This window comes from Rhinoraja longicauda, chromosome 1 (assembly GCF_053455715.1).
Source record: "Rhinoraja longicauda isolate Sanriku21f chromosome 1, sRhiLon1.1, whole genome shotgun sequence".
In the NCBI taxonomy this organism is placed as follows: Eukaryota; Metazoa; Chordata; class Chondrichthyes; order Rajiformes; family Arhynchobatidae; genus Rhinoraja; species Rhinoraja longicauda.
In genome coordinates, this window is record NC_135953.1 from 22,941,507 (window position 1) to 22,956,404 (window position 14,898).

At 41.5% G+C, this 14,898-nt stretch overlaps 1 protein-coding gene across 4 annotated transcripts in view; it reads left to right on the top strand.

Moving 5' to 3' along the window:
- ctif (CBP80/20-dependent translation initiation factor) overlaps nt 1-14,898 on the top strand; it is a 161,703-nt gene that overhangs the window by 71,576 nt on the left and 75,229 nt on the right. For 3 of the 4 annotated variants that reach the window (XM_078418996.1, XM_078418908.1, XM_078419085.1), the window contains 2 exons: nt 4,809-4,882; nt 9,062-9,169. In XM_078418996.1, coding sequence (XP_078275122.1) covers nt 4,809-4,882; nt 9,062-9,169 — 182 coding nt within the window. The remainder of the gene's footprint in view (nt 1-4,808; nt 4,883-9,061; nt 9,170-14,898) is intronic. The other variant, XM_078419175.1, reaches the window with a different exon arrangement.

Genomic DNA, 14,898 nt, shown 5'->3' on the forward strand with positions numbered 1-14,898 from the left:
ATTTCATATCTTTATAACTGTTAGAAGCATTGATGCCAATATCTTGTCTAGTCTTTACATTTAATTCTGTATTGAAGGGTCCATTTTATTTATCTTTCAACTCCTGCATCCATTTCCATTCTTTAAGTATAGTCTCACAACATTATGACTCATTTGCTAAAACTCCTTCAAAGCCTCTTCACTGTTTTTTTTAGGTCCCAGTGTATATTAACACATTTTGTTTTAAATTTACAATCTTTACCGAAGCCAATTAACCAACAAACCTGTGCATCTTTGGAGATGTGGGAGGAAACTGGAGTACCCGTGGAAAACCCACGAGGTCAAGGGGAGATTGAACCCGGATCTCTGGCGCTGTAAGGCAGCAACTCTACTGCTGTGCCAACGTGCTGCCTAATGCTGGCATGCTGAGCACCACCACTTGAAAGAATTGCTGTGGGGTAAAATGGGACAGAATGGATTCTGGGTATTGGGGGCTTGGTATCACTGGTAGATATGCCACACTATTCAAAATCATGGAACTCTTGGCATCTGAGCGCTGATGATCTCGACAAACTACAGCAGCTCAAAGAGGAAGTTCACCATTGTCTTCTTAAAGGAATTGGGAATGGATGTCGCAGCAGAGTTTGATGTAATTTAAATTGTAAAACAAAATGTATTGATATACGATATGATAGAATTTTATTTATCCCAGGAGGGAAATTGATATGCCACCTGTCATAAAACACAAGATACATGAAACATGAAGTGACAAGTGGAAAGGATTGGGGATGTGCAAAGATTCAAGGGGGGGGGTGGGGAGTGGAGTCAGTCTACCTCATGACAGATGGGGGAGGAGTTGTACAGTTGATAGCCACAGGGAAAAGGGATCTCCTGTGGCGTTCTGTACTGCATCTTGGTGGAACCAGTCTGTTCCTGAAGGTACTTCTCAGATTGAACAGTGTGTCATGGAGGGGGTGAGCTGTATTATCCAAGATGCTCTGCAGTTTGAGGAGCATCCTCCCCTCCAAGACCAACTCCCATGAATCCTACGGAGCCAGCCAGCCTGATAAGCTTGTTAATCCTATTGGCGTCCGCGGCCTTCGCCCTGCTGCCCCAGCACATGGCAGTGAAGAAGATGGGACTGGCCATCACCGATTGGCATCGGCAGCATCTAACTGCAGACATTGAAGGAGCGGAGCCTTCTCAAAAAGTACAGCTGCTCTGTCCCTCTGGCCTCAGCATTCCTGGACCAGTCCAGTTTACTGTCCAGGTAAACTCCAAGGTATTTGTACTCCTTGATAAACTGCACATCCACACCATTGAAGGAGACAGGGGACAGGGGTGTTCCCCTCCTCCTAAAGTCCACCAATAACTCCTTATACTGGGACCTAAAAAAACAGCAGTGAAGAGGCTTTGAATGAGTATTAGGAAATGGAATCATGTTAGAGGTGATTGGAAACGCAAAGTGGCTGATGGGATGAAAGATGAAGTCCAGGGGAACTCTTTCCATGTTGTGTCCGGGGGGAGGGGGAATGAGAGAAGAACTGTGAGACGCAGAGAAGGTGCGGTGAGGGATCCATCTATGATAGCAGGGGGAACATCTTTACTAAAGAAAGAGGGCATTTCTGATGTCCGAGAATGGAAAGCCATGTCTTGGGAGCAGTTGCAGAAGAGAAATTTGAAATAGGGAATAGCATCTTTGTCCCAATACCTCTGTTAATTCTTAGTCATCCTTTGCTGGTTTCTAATATTTCCCCAATCTCTGCCCTACTACAAATCTTCAGGATTTTATGTTTTTTACTTCCATAGTTCTATGACTTACATAGATCATCACAGATGGATCTTTAACGCAATAAAATGCATTTCTGTTGTGAATTATGATATGTTTCCTTAAATTTCTGCCTCTGCTACTGTTTTAATTTATTTTCTTGGTGTACTTTAGCCACTCGATCTTCATGGGTTTGTAATCGACTTTGAGTTTAAGATTCTAGTTTTGGACCTAATTTCCCTTCCCTCAAAGCTGGTTATGGAATAATTTCATATTGTAATCACTTTTCCCTGATGTTTGTTCCAACCACCCCTCTTAACTTCCCCAACAATCAGGGTATTGTGTATAGAAATTGGGACATTATGTTACAGTTCTACAAAACATTGGTAAGGCCACATTTGGAATATTGTGTTCAGTTTTTGGTCACCCTGCTGAGGGAGGGATGTAGTTAAGCTGGAAAGAGTGCCGAGAAGATTTACAACAATGTTGTCAGGACTCGACTGCATGAACTGTAGGAAAAGGGTGGGCAGGTTGGGACTTTCTTCCTTGGAACGTAGAGGCTGAGGGGTGATCTTTTAGAGGTGCATAAAATCATGAGGGCAATAGATAGGGTGAATGCACAGAGTTTTTAAATCCTAGGGTAGGGGAATCGAACCAGAAGTTTAAAGTGAGAGAGGTAAGATTTAATACGATCCTAAGGAGCCACTTCACCTTTTCCACTGAGGGTGAAGGGTATGGGCCAGAGGAGATAGTTGAGATACTGTAAATGCATTTAAAAGACTCATAGACACGTACATGGATAGGAAAGGTTGGGGGTGGGGGGGGGAGGGGAGGGGTATGGGCCAAATGCAGGCAAAATGGACTAGCTTTGATTAAGCGTCTCTGTTGGCATGAATGTGTTGGGCAGAAGGGTGTGTTTCTGTGCTTTATGACTATTATTATGGGTGGCATTTGGATACAAGTGCAATAGACCCAGTTTTCAATGCTTCATTTTTCCCTGATTCCAAATGTTCAAATACAGTTTCTTCTCCACTGTTCTCAGACTTTTGAATGGAGCTAAAAATGTATTCCCGATTCCCCAATCTACCTCGTTGTGGCCGTTACAGTTTTTCTAACCTGCACTTTCTTTGTTGCTGTAACATTATATTCTGCACTCTGTTTCCTTTCTCTCTTTGCATTACATGCTGTGCTCGTGAATGGGTTTTATTGTAATTATGTGCAGATGTTTTGTTACCTGGATAGCACGCAAAACAAAGGTTTTGTTTTCTACTGTGGCTTAGTATAGGTGACAATAACATACGAATACCAAAGTTCTGGACTACTAGGGCACACAAATATAAAACTATGTGGTAGGCTAGAACAAAGTAAGTTTTCCATTTGGTATCCATGCACTAAACTGATTCACACTGCCTCATGGTGGAATTTTAATGCACCTTTATGGACCAAGCATTTTTTCAAGCTTGATCTTTTGCTCCTTGATTTCGTACATTCTCTTGTGGATGTCAGATTCAATATTTTTTTTAAACGGAAATGCTTTAAGTAAGCTGTCCTTGTGTGAGAAATTGCGTTTCTTTAAATTGTGGTGAGGAAACAATGGGTTAGTGTGGAGAAATTTAGGTTTTACTGTATCTGAACTTGATGGAATTAATTTAATCAAACCTGCATAGTCTCTATATCACCGTCTATATCTTTCGTTTCCCTTTCCCCGGACTCTCAGTCTGGAGAAGGGTCTCGACCTGAAACATTACCTATTCCTTTTCTCCAGAGGTGCTGACTGTCCCGCTGAGTTACTCCAACTTTTTGTGTCTATCTTCAGTTTAAACCAGCATCTGCAGTTCCTTCCTATAAATGGTTCTATCTCTAGTCTTTAGAAGCTAATTGGGTAGCAGGTGAGAAATTAAAAATGTTATTTTGGTACATTCATTGAAATCATAAACATTTACAGAGCAGAAGGGTCATGGTGCACATGCTATCAAAGAATGTGCTTTGTTAACTCTCCCAATCTTGGCCTGCAGCCTTGCAAGTTCTGAGTCTTCATGTGGTCATTTTTTAATGCGGTGAGGATTTTTGTTTCCACTGCCCCTTCAGCGGTGAATTCCCGATCCCCACTATGTATAGTGAGAAAATATTTCCTCAACCACCTATTAACTTAAATCTGTGTCCCCAATATTGACTTCTCTGCTAAGGGATATATGCCCTTCCTGTTCATCCAGTCTAGGCTTCTTAATTTTATACATCGCAGTTACATTTTCCCTCAATATCCTTTGCTTGAAAGAAAATCAACCTCCCATCCAGCCTTTTTTTCTTGCAACTATAATTTTCTGGCTCTGAAGGCACTGTCATAAATCTCCTCCACTGTCTGGCTGGTGCTGTCTGGAAGATACTATTCTGAGGTTTGGATGGCAAAGTATTGTCTAATCGGAATAGAGAGAAGCATTGTTCCGCACCTAATCAATCTATTTTAGGCCTGGCCATGTTCAATGCCCAGTGCTGAAATCAAAGCCCGGAATGGAAAACGTTCCCACTTTGGTTTGTAGAAAAACCACTTGAAAGAAATTGCAAAAAAAAAATTGGGGATTTAACAAGTAAGGAAAAATTATCAAGGAGCAATGCATGAGAGAGACCCCACTAAACATTATGTCGGAGATTTAAATGAAGTTGTTTTCCAACTGATGACACAAAAAAATACCTTCAGCCACTCAAAACTGTTTCAACAAAGAATCCCCCGATCCTTTAAGAATAATGTGATTTAGGAGATATGGCTTTAAAGCATTTGCTTTGGAGCCTTATCTCTCAAGAACCACACCTGACTAAAAACTATAGATTTCAGTTTGGAAATTTTGATCAACATAGCCTTCACAGCATTTTCTGATCACTATTTCAGCATGAATTATATGATAAGGTCTGTGAAGTGAAACTTGAATCCAAGATTTCCTGGCTGTGAGTTGATCATTATTGCATGAAGCCTAGAAACTGAAGGTTCTATGTAATTTTTATCATAGCCACCAGAGTCTCTTGTTTGTACTAATTATTATTTGTGGATGCTTTTCTCTTTTCCTAGATCTGTAACCAGGAGACATCTTACGATATTCTAGGGACAGATATCTGGGCAGTTAACTCCTTTGAAAATATCAGGTATGTACCTTTTTTTTAAGGATACTTTTAGGTGGTAATTTCTGACTACTTTCCCCTGCAATTTTCCAGTGCCCCACTTTCATTTGGATTATTGAGGGGCAATATTAATCTTTCTTTACTTGTTGTTGCTTCAACCATTCCAAACCTTGTGTGGCCTAGTGGCAGGAATGGATGTTTGTGTGTGGACCTCTATTTAGTTGAGGGATAGACATATATATTGCAGGGATATATGCAATAGAACTTTTGGATCGACATGTACGCTGCAGATTAAAGGCTGATGAGCAGGAGGCATCTATTAATATTTATGGCAGTGGAAATATACTTTCTTTATGTAATACTTGTACCGAGAAGCCCACTACAATGATAATATAAATGCAGCAAGACAAACTAAATGTGCAAAACTGTTTGTGTACCTCTCGAAATTGAATAAATGTTTTAACTTTTAAAGAAATTTCCAGAGCACTCTATTGTCAATTAACATATGAAAATTGTTGTGACTTCTTGCATTCTACTTGAAATAAAGGACTCAATACATGGGAACATTGTTATCCCCGGGGAACCTATGGCTTTCTGGGTTAGCCAGTTCTTAAAATAAATTCAGCTCACAGAAATAGAATCCCCTGATCCTTTAAGAATAAGTGATGTAGGAGATAAATTAAATGTTATTATCATGCTGTCAAAATGCATCGGTTATTTAAAAAAATACTGTTCTGTTTCTTGTATTATAAAACCAATTAATTGGAAGAGTAGGGAAAAGAAATAAGTGTCTAACAAATGTTCGTCTGTATCCATTGGCTTCCCTCTTGAGGAAATGTGCTTGTGACTCTGGCTTTTTGAGCCTCTTGGGATATCTTTTCATCCACCCCTTCTCTCTTTTCCATTGCCAATACATTCTGAGCTATTAGGTTTGTGTGTCATTTTGAAGTTGGCACATTGCCAGCGAACTGCAGCTTTTATTCATCCTCGTTCTTAACTTCTGCTGTTTGGTTCTATTTATTGTCAGTGCCAAACATTTCAAGATAGCAAGAAGGCGTGGCCAGCTAATTAGGTGGTAGTGGAAGAGGCTGAGAACAGGTTTCATCTTGTGACCTTGGGATCTTCTGGGAACAGTTCATTTTCCTCTTCCATTTCATCTTTTTAAGAATCTCTTACCTTAAATATTTCATCAAATAAATCTGGTAGCAGAAATAGTCATCTCAGAAAAAGTTACATAATTGTATATCACAAAACTTGTAGCCAGCCTTGCTCAGAGCAGGTGTGCAGAGGCCCAACCTTCGGAGCATGTCACCTGTCCTTTCAGTCTGCTGAAGGGACAAAATGAGATCCCTCAATAAAATGAGCAGATTAAAACATAATCAAACGTATATGGCAAATATAGGAACACAGAAACGTAGAAAACAGATGCAATAGATGGTCCATAGTGACTTTTAAGAGACTTTTAGATAGGCATATATGGATTTGCAGGGAATAGACAGATAAGGATTATGTGCAGGTAGGTAAGAGTTGGTCTTGGCATTATGTTTGGCACAGACATTGTGGGCCCAAGGCTCTATTCCTGTGCTATACTGTTCTATATTCAATAGTGTCTCATGCTTGCTCTGCTATTCAGCAAGATCATAGTTGGTGACCTCATCCACATCCCCCTTGTAACCTCTTCACCCTTCGTTCCTTTAATGCCCAAAGATTTATCGGTTTCAGCCTTGTGACCCTGTGACTGAAGACCACAGGCCTCCTTGATGGAGAATTCCAAATACTCATAACACTATGATTTTAAATAATTTCTCATCGCCTCAATCATACTAGTAGCCCTTATCCCATGGTTATGCGCTTTGGACTCATCAGCAAGAGGAAACACTCTCTCAGCATCCAACCTTTCAGTTTCTCTCCAAATACCGCATACTTTAATGAGATAATCTCACCTTCTTCTAAAATTCAATAGGTACAAGTTCATCTTGTTTGATTTCCTTTCAATGGCCAACTCCCTCATTTCAGGAATCAATCTGATAAATTCTCTGTTCTCATCGTCCAGGAATTGGTACCTTCAGTCCAGGCACTAAAACTGCACATTTCACGGTACATATTCAGAGCCCTGTACATTTGCAGCAAAAACTCCTTGCAGAATTCAAATTAGCCCTTCAAAGTACTCATTTGTTTGAGGGGTCAAGCAGGTTTTAACTGCTGGAAATTATTTTTGACCTGCTGTAATAATGGCATCTTACCATCTGCTTTCCTAATTGCTTACCATTCATAAATAATACTTTTTTGCGTTCACAAACACTCACTTCTGAGTCCCTCTGTTCGCCAATGTTTCCTGCCTTTTTACCATATTGTTTTTCTATCCTTCCTACCATTTAAAAATAATCTTGTAATTATAACAAACTTCTTGTATTCTTCACAATCACTTTCCTGCCGAGCTTTGTTTCACCAGACAAGGGTGGATGTTACATTCTCTTATTTAAGTCATTAACGTAGATTGTAGCTAATTTGTAGCACAGCAGTATTCCTTGTTGTCCACCCTGCCAGAAGAAGTTTCATCAATAATCACATACGTTTGTTCTGCCAGTTGATCAGTTCTCTTTCCATGCTTCCATGAGCCCCAGCTCAATGCATAATTTCATGCACAGTTTGGTTTAGAGATACAGCGTGGAAACAGGACCTTTGGCCCACCAACTCCACGCCGACCAACAATTACCCATACACTAGTTCTTTCATACATACTAAGGACAATTTACAGAGGCTAATTAACCTACAAACCTGTACGTCTTTGGAATGTGGGAGGAAACCAGAGCACCTGGAGGAAACCCACGTGGTCACAGGGAGAATGTGCATACAGCACTCGTAGTCAAGATCAAACCCAGGTCCCCGGCGCTGTAAGGCAGCAACTCTACCGCTGTGCCACTGAAGCGCCTTTTGCGGCCACATCAAATACTATTATGCATTGATTGCCCCTTTTCTATTTTGCATGCTCTATCGCCAAAAACCTCAACTTTTGTCAAATCTAATGTCACTTTTAATAAACCTTGCTTGCTCTAATCGTGCCATGATCTCCTTTAAGTGCTCCCTTCCTATATATTTTCAGTGAATGCTGGCATTTTCCTGGCAACTGAATCAACCTAACTGGTCTATCTCCTTTCTTGAGTAGTAATGTTACATTTGCAACCTTCTAGCCTTCCTTTCTATCGGCAGTGTTCCAGAAGCTAACAAGTTTTGGAAGATTACCACTGGAGCATCTGCTTCTTCAGCCTCTTTAGAACCCTAGGATGTAGGCCATTTTCTCCAGCATTTCTCTTCATTAATACTCATTGTTTTATGTTTGCACACTCATTTGTTCCTTGATTGCCTGCAATTAGGGTATGTACTTCTACAACAAAGAGGGAAGCAAAAATATTTGTTTGATATCTTAGTCATTTGCTTATTCCTGATTATAATGTTCTGCAGCTACCTCTCCCTAGTCTATGGGATGCAAGTTCACTTTGGAGGGGCCATCTGGTACTGACACATTCCTCTGAAAACTAAAGTGAATGATGGACAATAGACAATAAACACTAGGTGCAGGAGTAGGCCATTCGGCCCTTCGAGCCAGCACCACCATTCAATGTGATCATGGCTGATCATTCTCAATCAGTACCCCGTTCCTGCCTTCTCCCCTTAGCCCCTGACTCCGCTATCCTTAAGAGCTCTATCTAGCTCTCTCTTGAATGCATTCAGAGAATTGGCCTCCATTGCCTTCTGAGGCAGAGAATTCCACAGATTCACAACTCTCTGACTGAAAAAGTTTTTTCTCATCTCCGTTCTAAATAGCCTACCCCTTATTCTTAAACTGTGGCCCCTTGTTACTCCCCCAACATTGGGAACATGTTTCCTGCCTCTAATGTGTCCAACCCCTTAATAATCTTTTACGTTTCGATAAGATCCCCTCTCATCCTTCTAAATTCCAGTGTATACAAGCCTAGTCGCTCCAGTCTTTCAACATATGACAGTCCCGCCATTCTGGGAATTAACCTAGTAAACCTACACTGCACACCCTCAATAGCAAGAATATCCTTCCTCAGATTTGGAGACCAGATGGAATTTCTCGTGTCTAGGCCAGTTCCTTTGGATCCAGAGACCAATTTAAGGACGGCCTAACTCTGGCCTGTTTCCCAGTGGGTTATAATGTTTGCGGGTTTTCTCTTGCAGTGGAGCAACATGGGATCTGCAACCCGAGAAATTAGATTTCACCACCTCGTTTCATCGAAAGCATTTACAAAACGCTTCAAAGTACCTCCCTCACATTGAGCAAGAAGGGTAAGTATCACTTCTCCGAATGTGAAAAGGGGGATTCTTGACATTTTATTCTGGTTGGAGAACCTTCAGCTTGCTTCTCGAAAAGCCTTAAGAGGCACAAGTTATTATCCATGGCTGCAAGAGCAGTCATGCAGGCTATATTGGACCATTCTCTTTGTTCTTAGGAATTCCCAATGGCCCAGCATAAATAGAAAGTTCTGCCACTTGTTAAGTTGCATCCTATGCTTATTCACTCTTGAATGAGTATAGCTAGCAAGATCAATGTTTATTACCCATTACAGACAATCCTGACAAGGTGAGAGTGAATGTTGCTCACGAACGGCTGGTAGGGTTTGATGCTGGGGTGATTGCAGAAAACACAGCCATTCACCTTTGTTGGCTGCTGAAGTATCCCTTTTTTCATCTCTGTGCTCCTATCTGTGGGAGGTGGAATCAAACTGAACGTGGGCACAGTTTTTATTTGCTTTTGTCGTGGAGCATAGGTTTAGGATAAGAGGCAAGAGCATGAGAAGGGATCTGAGGAAGAATGTTTTTCGCCCAGAGGGGGTTGGTACCTGAATGCATTGCCTGGGTGATAGACACAGGTGGGCCCACAACATTTAAGAACTTTGAAATTCCATGGTATAAAAAGCCAGGGCCCAAGCGGTGGTTAATGGGATTAGTATTGTTGGTTACAGTGAGTTTCCATATTGTATGGCCAGTTTCCATATTGTATGACTCCGTGTCTATAATGTAAAATGTTTGGTGTTGGGTCAATTCTCCACTTTTGATGTTTATTACTGCACATGTAGCACATCCTAAATGCAGAATCGATCATCTCTCTACTTGCTCCCTCTGCTGTAATATGCCATGATCATTTTCTTCAGCAGCACCCTCTGGGTAAGATCAGGAGTTAAGTTCTCAGTTTATGGACCCACATCATTCTAGCAGTTGCTTTTTTACTATCAGGCAAACTATCAACAACAGAAAAAGTCCTGCTGGAGGAACCCAGTGGACCAGGCAGCATCTGATGATGGAAATAGGCAGTCAACAATTCTATGCAATATCTTGTCTGAAAGATGGGAGATAACCAGTATAAAGAGGTGAGGGGGAAGGATGCAACAAAAGCAATCCATTGATAGTTGGATCCGGAAGAGGAACTGTGGCTTTGTAGACCACCCATGATCATTTTAAATGGAAGGTGAGACTTGAAGGGCCAGGTGGCCTCCAACTCCTCCCATTTGACACCAAAATTGGTGGTGTAGTGAACAGTGGGGAAGGATACCTAAGTTTTCAACAGGATCTATATCGGTTGGGAAGGTGGGCCAAGGAATGGGAAATGGAATTGAACTCTGAAAAGTATGACGTGTTTCACTTTGCTATATCAAACTAGGGCAGAACTTGCCCGGTAGATTGTAGAGTCCCGGAGAGTGCAGTAGAACAGAGTGATCTAAGAGTGCAAGTACATAGTTCCCTGGAAATGGCGTTCAGGTGGGCAGGATGGTGAAGAAGGCGTTTGGCATGCTGGCCTTCTGGGAAAAGTATTAAGTACAAAAGTTGGGGTGTTATAATACAGCATTACAAATAATTGGTGAGAATATACTTGAAATAGTGTAAGCTGTTCTGGTCACACAGCTGTGGAAAGGATGTCATTAAATTGGAAAGGGTGCAGAAATGATTTACTACCTGGACATGCAGGCTTGAATTATAGGGAGAAGTTGAATAAGCTTGAACTTTTTTTGTTTGAAGAGTAGGAGGCTGAGGGTGACTGCATTGAAATGTACAAATTGGTGAGGGGCTTGGATAAAGTGAATGCTTGCAGTCCTCACTCTCAGGATGGAGAAATCTAAAATAGACAGCATGAACTTAAGGTGAGAGGAGGAAATTAAGAGAGACCTTGAGGATCTGATCCCTTAAAATTATGACTTTTAAAAGACATTTGGACAGATACATGGATAGAAAGTGTTTAGAAAGATGTCGGCCAAATGCCAGCAAATGGGAATGGCCCAGATTACTAACTTGGTCAGCGCGGAAAATTGGCTGAAAGATCTGCTACTGTGCTATATGACTCTATTTTCTTGTGTTCTTCGACTGTATTTTGCATCACTTGTTCCCCAACCCGGTCTGAGTGCTGTCATATTGTATGTAGTTCCCTTCACATGCTTAGCTCCTAGTAATCTTGCACCTCCAATTGCTCCTTCTGTTTTCCTCTCCCTTTTTAAGTCTAATTTTGGCCTAATTTCTTCACTCCTTCATCTCCTTCCCCATCTGCCCTCCACTCCATTTAATCTCTCAAAAGCCGTCAGTGCCTGCCACACCCCATCTTATGGCAACCCTGTAAATATTGTCTTCCACCTGCCTACATACCTTAGAAAACAAAGTAGAAGCAAACTGGCGGCACGGTAGCGCAGCGGTAGAGTTGCTGCTTTACAGCGAATGCAGCGCCGGAGACTCAGGTTCGATCCTGACTACGGGTGCTGCACTGTAAGGAGTTTGTACGTTCTCCCCGTGACCTGCGTGGGTTTACTCCGAGATCTTCGGTTTCCTCCCACACTCCAAAGACGTACAGGTATGTAGGTTAATTGGCTGGGTAAATGTAAAAATTGTCCCTAGTGGGTGTAGGATAGTGTTAATGTACGGGGATCACTGGGCGGCACGGACTTGGAGGGCCGAAAAGGCCTGTTTCCGGCTGTATGTATATGATATGATATGATATGAATGAATTTGTGACATTTGGTCACATCTTGTATAATGGTTCTAACTTGTCAGTCAATAGTCCTAACTTGTGTAGGAAGGAACTGCAAATGCTGGTTTACGTCGAAGATAGATACAAACCGCTGGTGTAACTCAGCGGGGACGGGCAGCATCACTGGAGAGAAGGAATGGGTGACATTTTGGGACTAGCTCTCAGTCTGAAGAAGGGTCTCGACCCGAAACATCACTCATTCCTTCTCTCCAGAGATGTTGCCTGTCCTGCTAAGTTACTCCAGCATTTTGTGTATCTAATAATCCTAACTTGTCAGTCACTCCTGCCTCCCTTATAAAGATGATCATCCAGTACGGTCTAATTTTACAGTGCAGGAAGCCACGTTCTATCATAATCCAAGCCCATTTAATGAATAGCTTTATTTCTGTGGCCCATTAATACAGCATCTATTGGTTGATAAAACTAATGGTGCATGCTGACCATGCAGGTATATTTCCCTTTATTAGTGGAAATCGATTGTCTTGACCCACTCTGTTTTTCCATGGCACCACGTCTTTACCTCGTACGCCTGTGCTGCTCTGGGCCTTAGGCTGTTGCAAATGCTGCATTTGATTGATCCAAGAGAAAAATGTAGAGAACTAAGAGGAAAAAAACCTGTGGATGGTCATTAAAAAAGGGCAGCATGTTGGCAGAGTGGTAGAGTTGCTGCTTTTCAATAGACAATAGACAATAGGTGCAGGAGGAGGCCATTCGGCCCTTCGAGCCAGCACCGCCATTCAATGTGATCATGGCTGATCATTCTCAATCAATACCCCGTTCCTGCCTTCTCCCCATACCCCCTGACTCCGCTATCCTTAAGAGCTCTATCCAGCTCTCTCTTGAATGCAATCGGAGAATTGGCCTCCACTGCCTTCTGAGGCAGAGAATTCAGTGCCAGAGACCCAGGTTCGATCCTGACCACAGGTGCTGTCTGTACAGAGTTTCTACATTCTCCCCATGACCAATTAGGTTTTCTTTGGTTTCCTCCCTTATTCCAAAAACATACAGATTTATAGGTCAATTGGCTTCGGTAAAATTGTCTCAAGTGTGCAGCATAGTTCTGGTGTATGGGGATCACTGGTCGGTGCAGACTCGGCTCGGCGGTCCACGCTGTATCTCTAAACTAAGCTAATCTATTCCCTGTGGTACATTCTGGCTTTACACCATGTTACTGTACTCGCCAACCCCCATACAACCATCTTCAAACCATAAACAGATGGATATAGTGCCCAACATAATGTTTGGGACAAAGACCCATCATTTATTTATTTGCCTCTGTACTCCACAATTTGAGATTTATAATAGAAAAAAAATCACATGGTTAAAGTGCACTTTGTCAGATTTTAATAAAGGGTATTTTTAAACATTTTGGTCTCACCATGTAGAAATTACAGCAGGGTTTATACATAGTCAGTGCACCATAATTTTTGGGACACAGCAATGTCACGTAAATGAAAGTAGTTATATTTAGTATTTTGTTGCATATCCTTTGCATGCAATGACTACTATTCATGGACATTACCAGTTGCTGGGTTTCTTCTCTGGTGATGGTCTGCCAGGCCTATATTACAGCCATCTTTAGCTTATGCTTGTTTTGGGGGCTAGTCCCCTTCAGTTTTCTCTTCAGCATATAAAAAGCATGCTCAATTGGGTTCAGATCGGGTGATTGATGTGGCCACTCAAGAATTGACAATTTCTTAGCTTTGAAAAACTCCTTTGTTGCTTTAGCAGTATGTTTGGGATCATTGTCTTGCTGTAGAATGAACCGCCAGCCAATGAGTTTTGAGGCATTTGTTTGAACTCGAGCAGATAGGATATGTCTGTGCACTTCAGAATTCATTATGCGACTACCATCAGCAGTTGTATCATCAATGAAGATAAGTGAGCCAGTACCTTCAGCAGCCATACATGCCCAGGCCATAACACCCCCACCACTGTGTTTCACAGATGAGGTTGGTATGCTTTGGATCTTGGGCAGTTCCTTCTCTCCTCCATACTTTGCTCTTGCCATCACTCTGATACAAGTTAATCTTTGTCTCATCTGTCCACAAGACCTTTTTCCAGAACTGTACTGTGGTTGCTCTTTTAAGTACTTCTTGGCAAACTGTAACCTGGCCATCTTATTTTTGCGACTAACCAGTGGTTTACATCTTGCAGTGTAGCCTCTGTATTTCTGTTCATGAAGTCTTCTGCGGATAGTGGTCATTGACAAATCCACATTGACAGTGTTTCTGACCTGTCAGACAGGTGTTTGGGGATTTTTTTTTATTATAGAGATAATTCTTCTGTCATCAACTGTGGAGGTCTTCCTTGGCCTGTCAGTCCCTTTATGATTAGTAAGCTCACCAGTGCTCTCTTTCTTCTTAATGACGTTCCAACCAGTTGATTTTGGTAAATCGAAGGTTTGGCTGTTGTCTCTTAACAGTTTTATTCTTGTTTCTCAGTCTCCTAATGGTTTCTTTGACTTTCATTGGCACAACTTTGGTCCTCATGTTGATAAACAGCAATAAAAGTTTCCAAAGGTGATGGAAAGACTGGAGGAAAGACTATGTACTGAGAGCTCTCTTATACCTGCATTAAGGCGGCATTTAAACTGAGCAATTACAAACACTTGTGAGGCCATGTGTCCCAAACATGATGGTGCCCTGAAATGGGGGGACTATGTATAAACACTGCTGTAATTTCTACATGGTGAAACCAAAATGTATAAAAATACCCTTTAATAAAATCTGACAATGTGCACTTTAACCACATGTGATTTTTTTCTATTTTAATCTATTCTCTATAGTACATTATTTTAATCTATTCTCTGTAGTACATTCTGGCTTTCCACCATTTTACTGTACTGGCCAACTGCCATACAACCATCTTCAAACCATAAGCAGATATACTTTGATATTGATATACTTTGGCCACATACACTACATTGGAAAATCCTTTGGTTCTTGAACAAGTACAATCTATTTTTTTAATTATCTGGAGGACTTGATAGGTTGCCATGTGA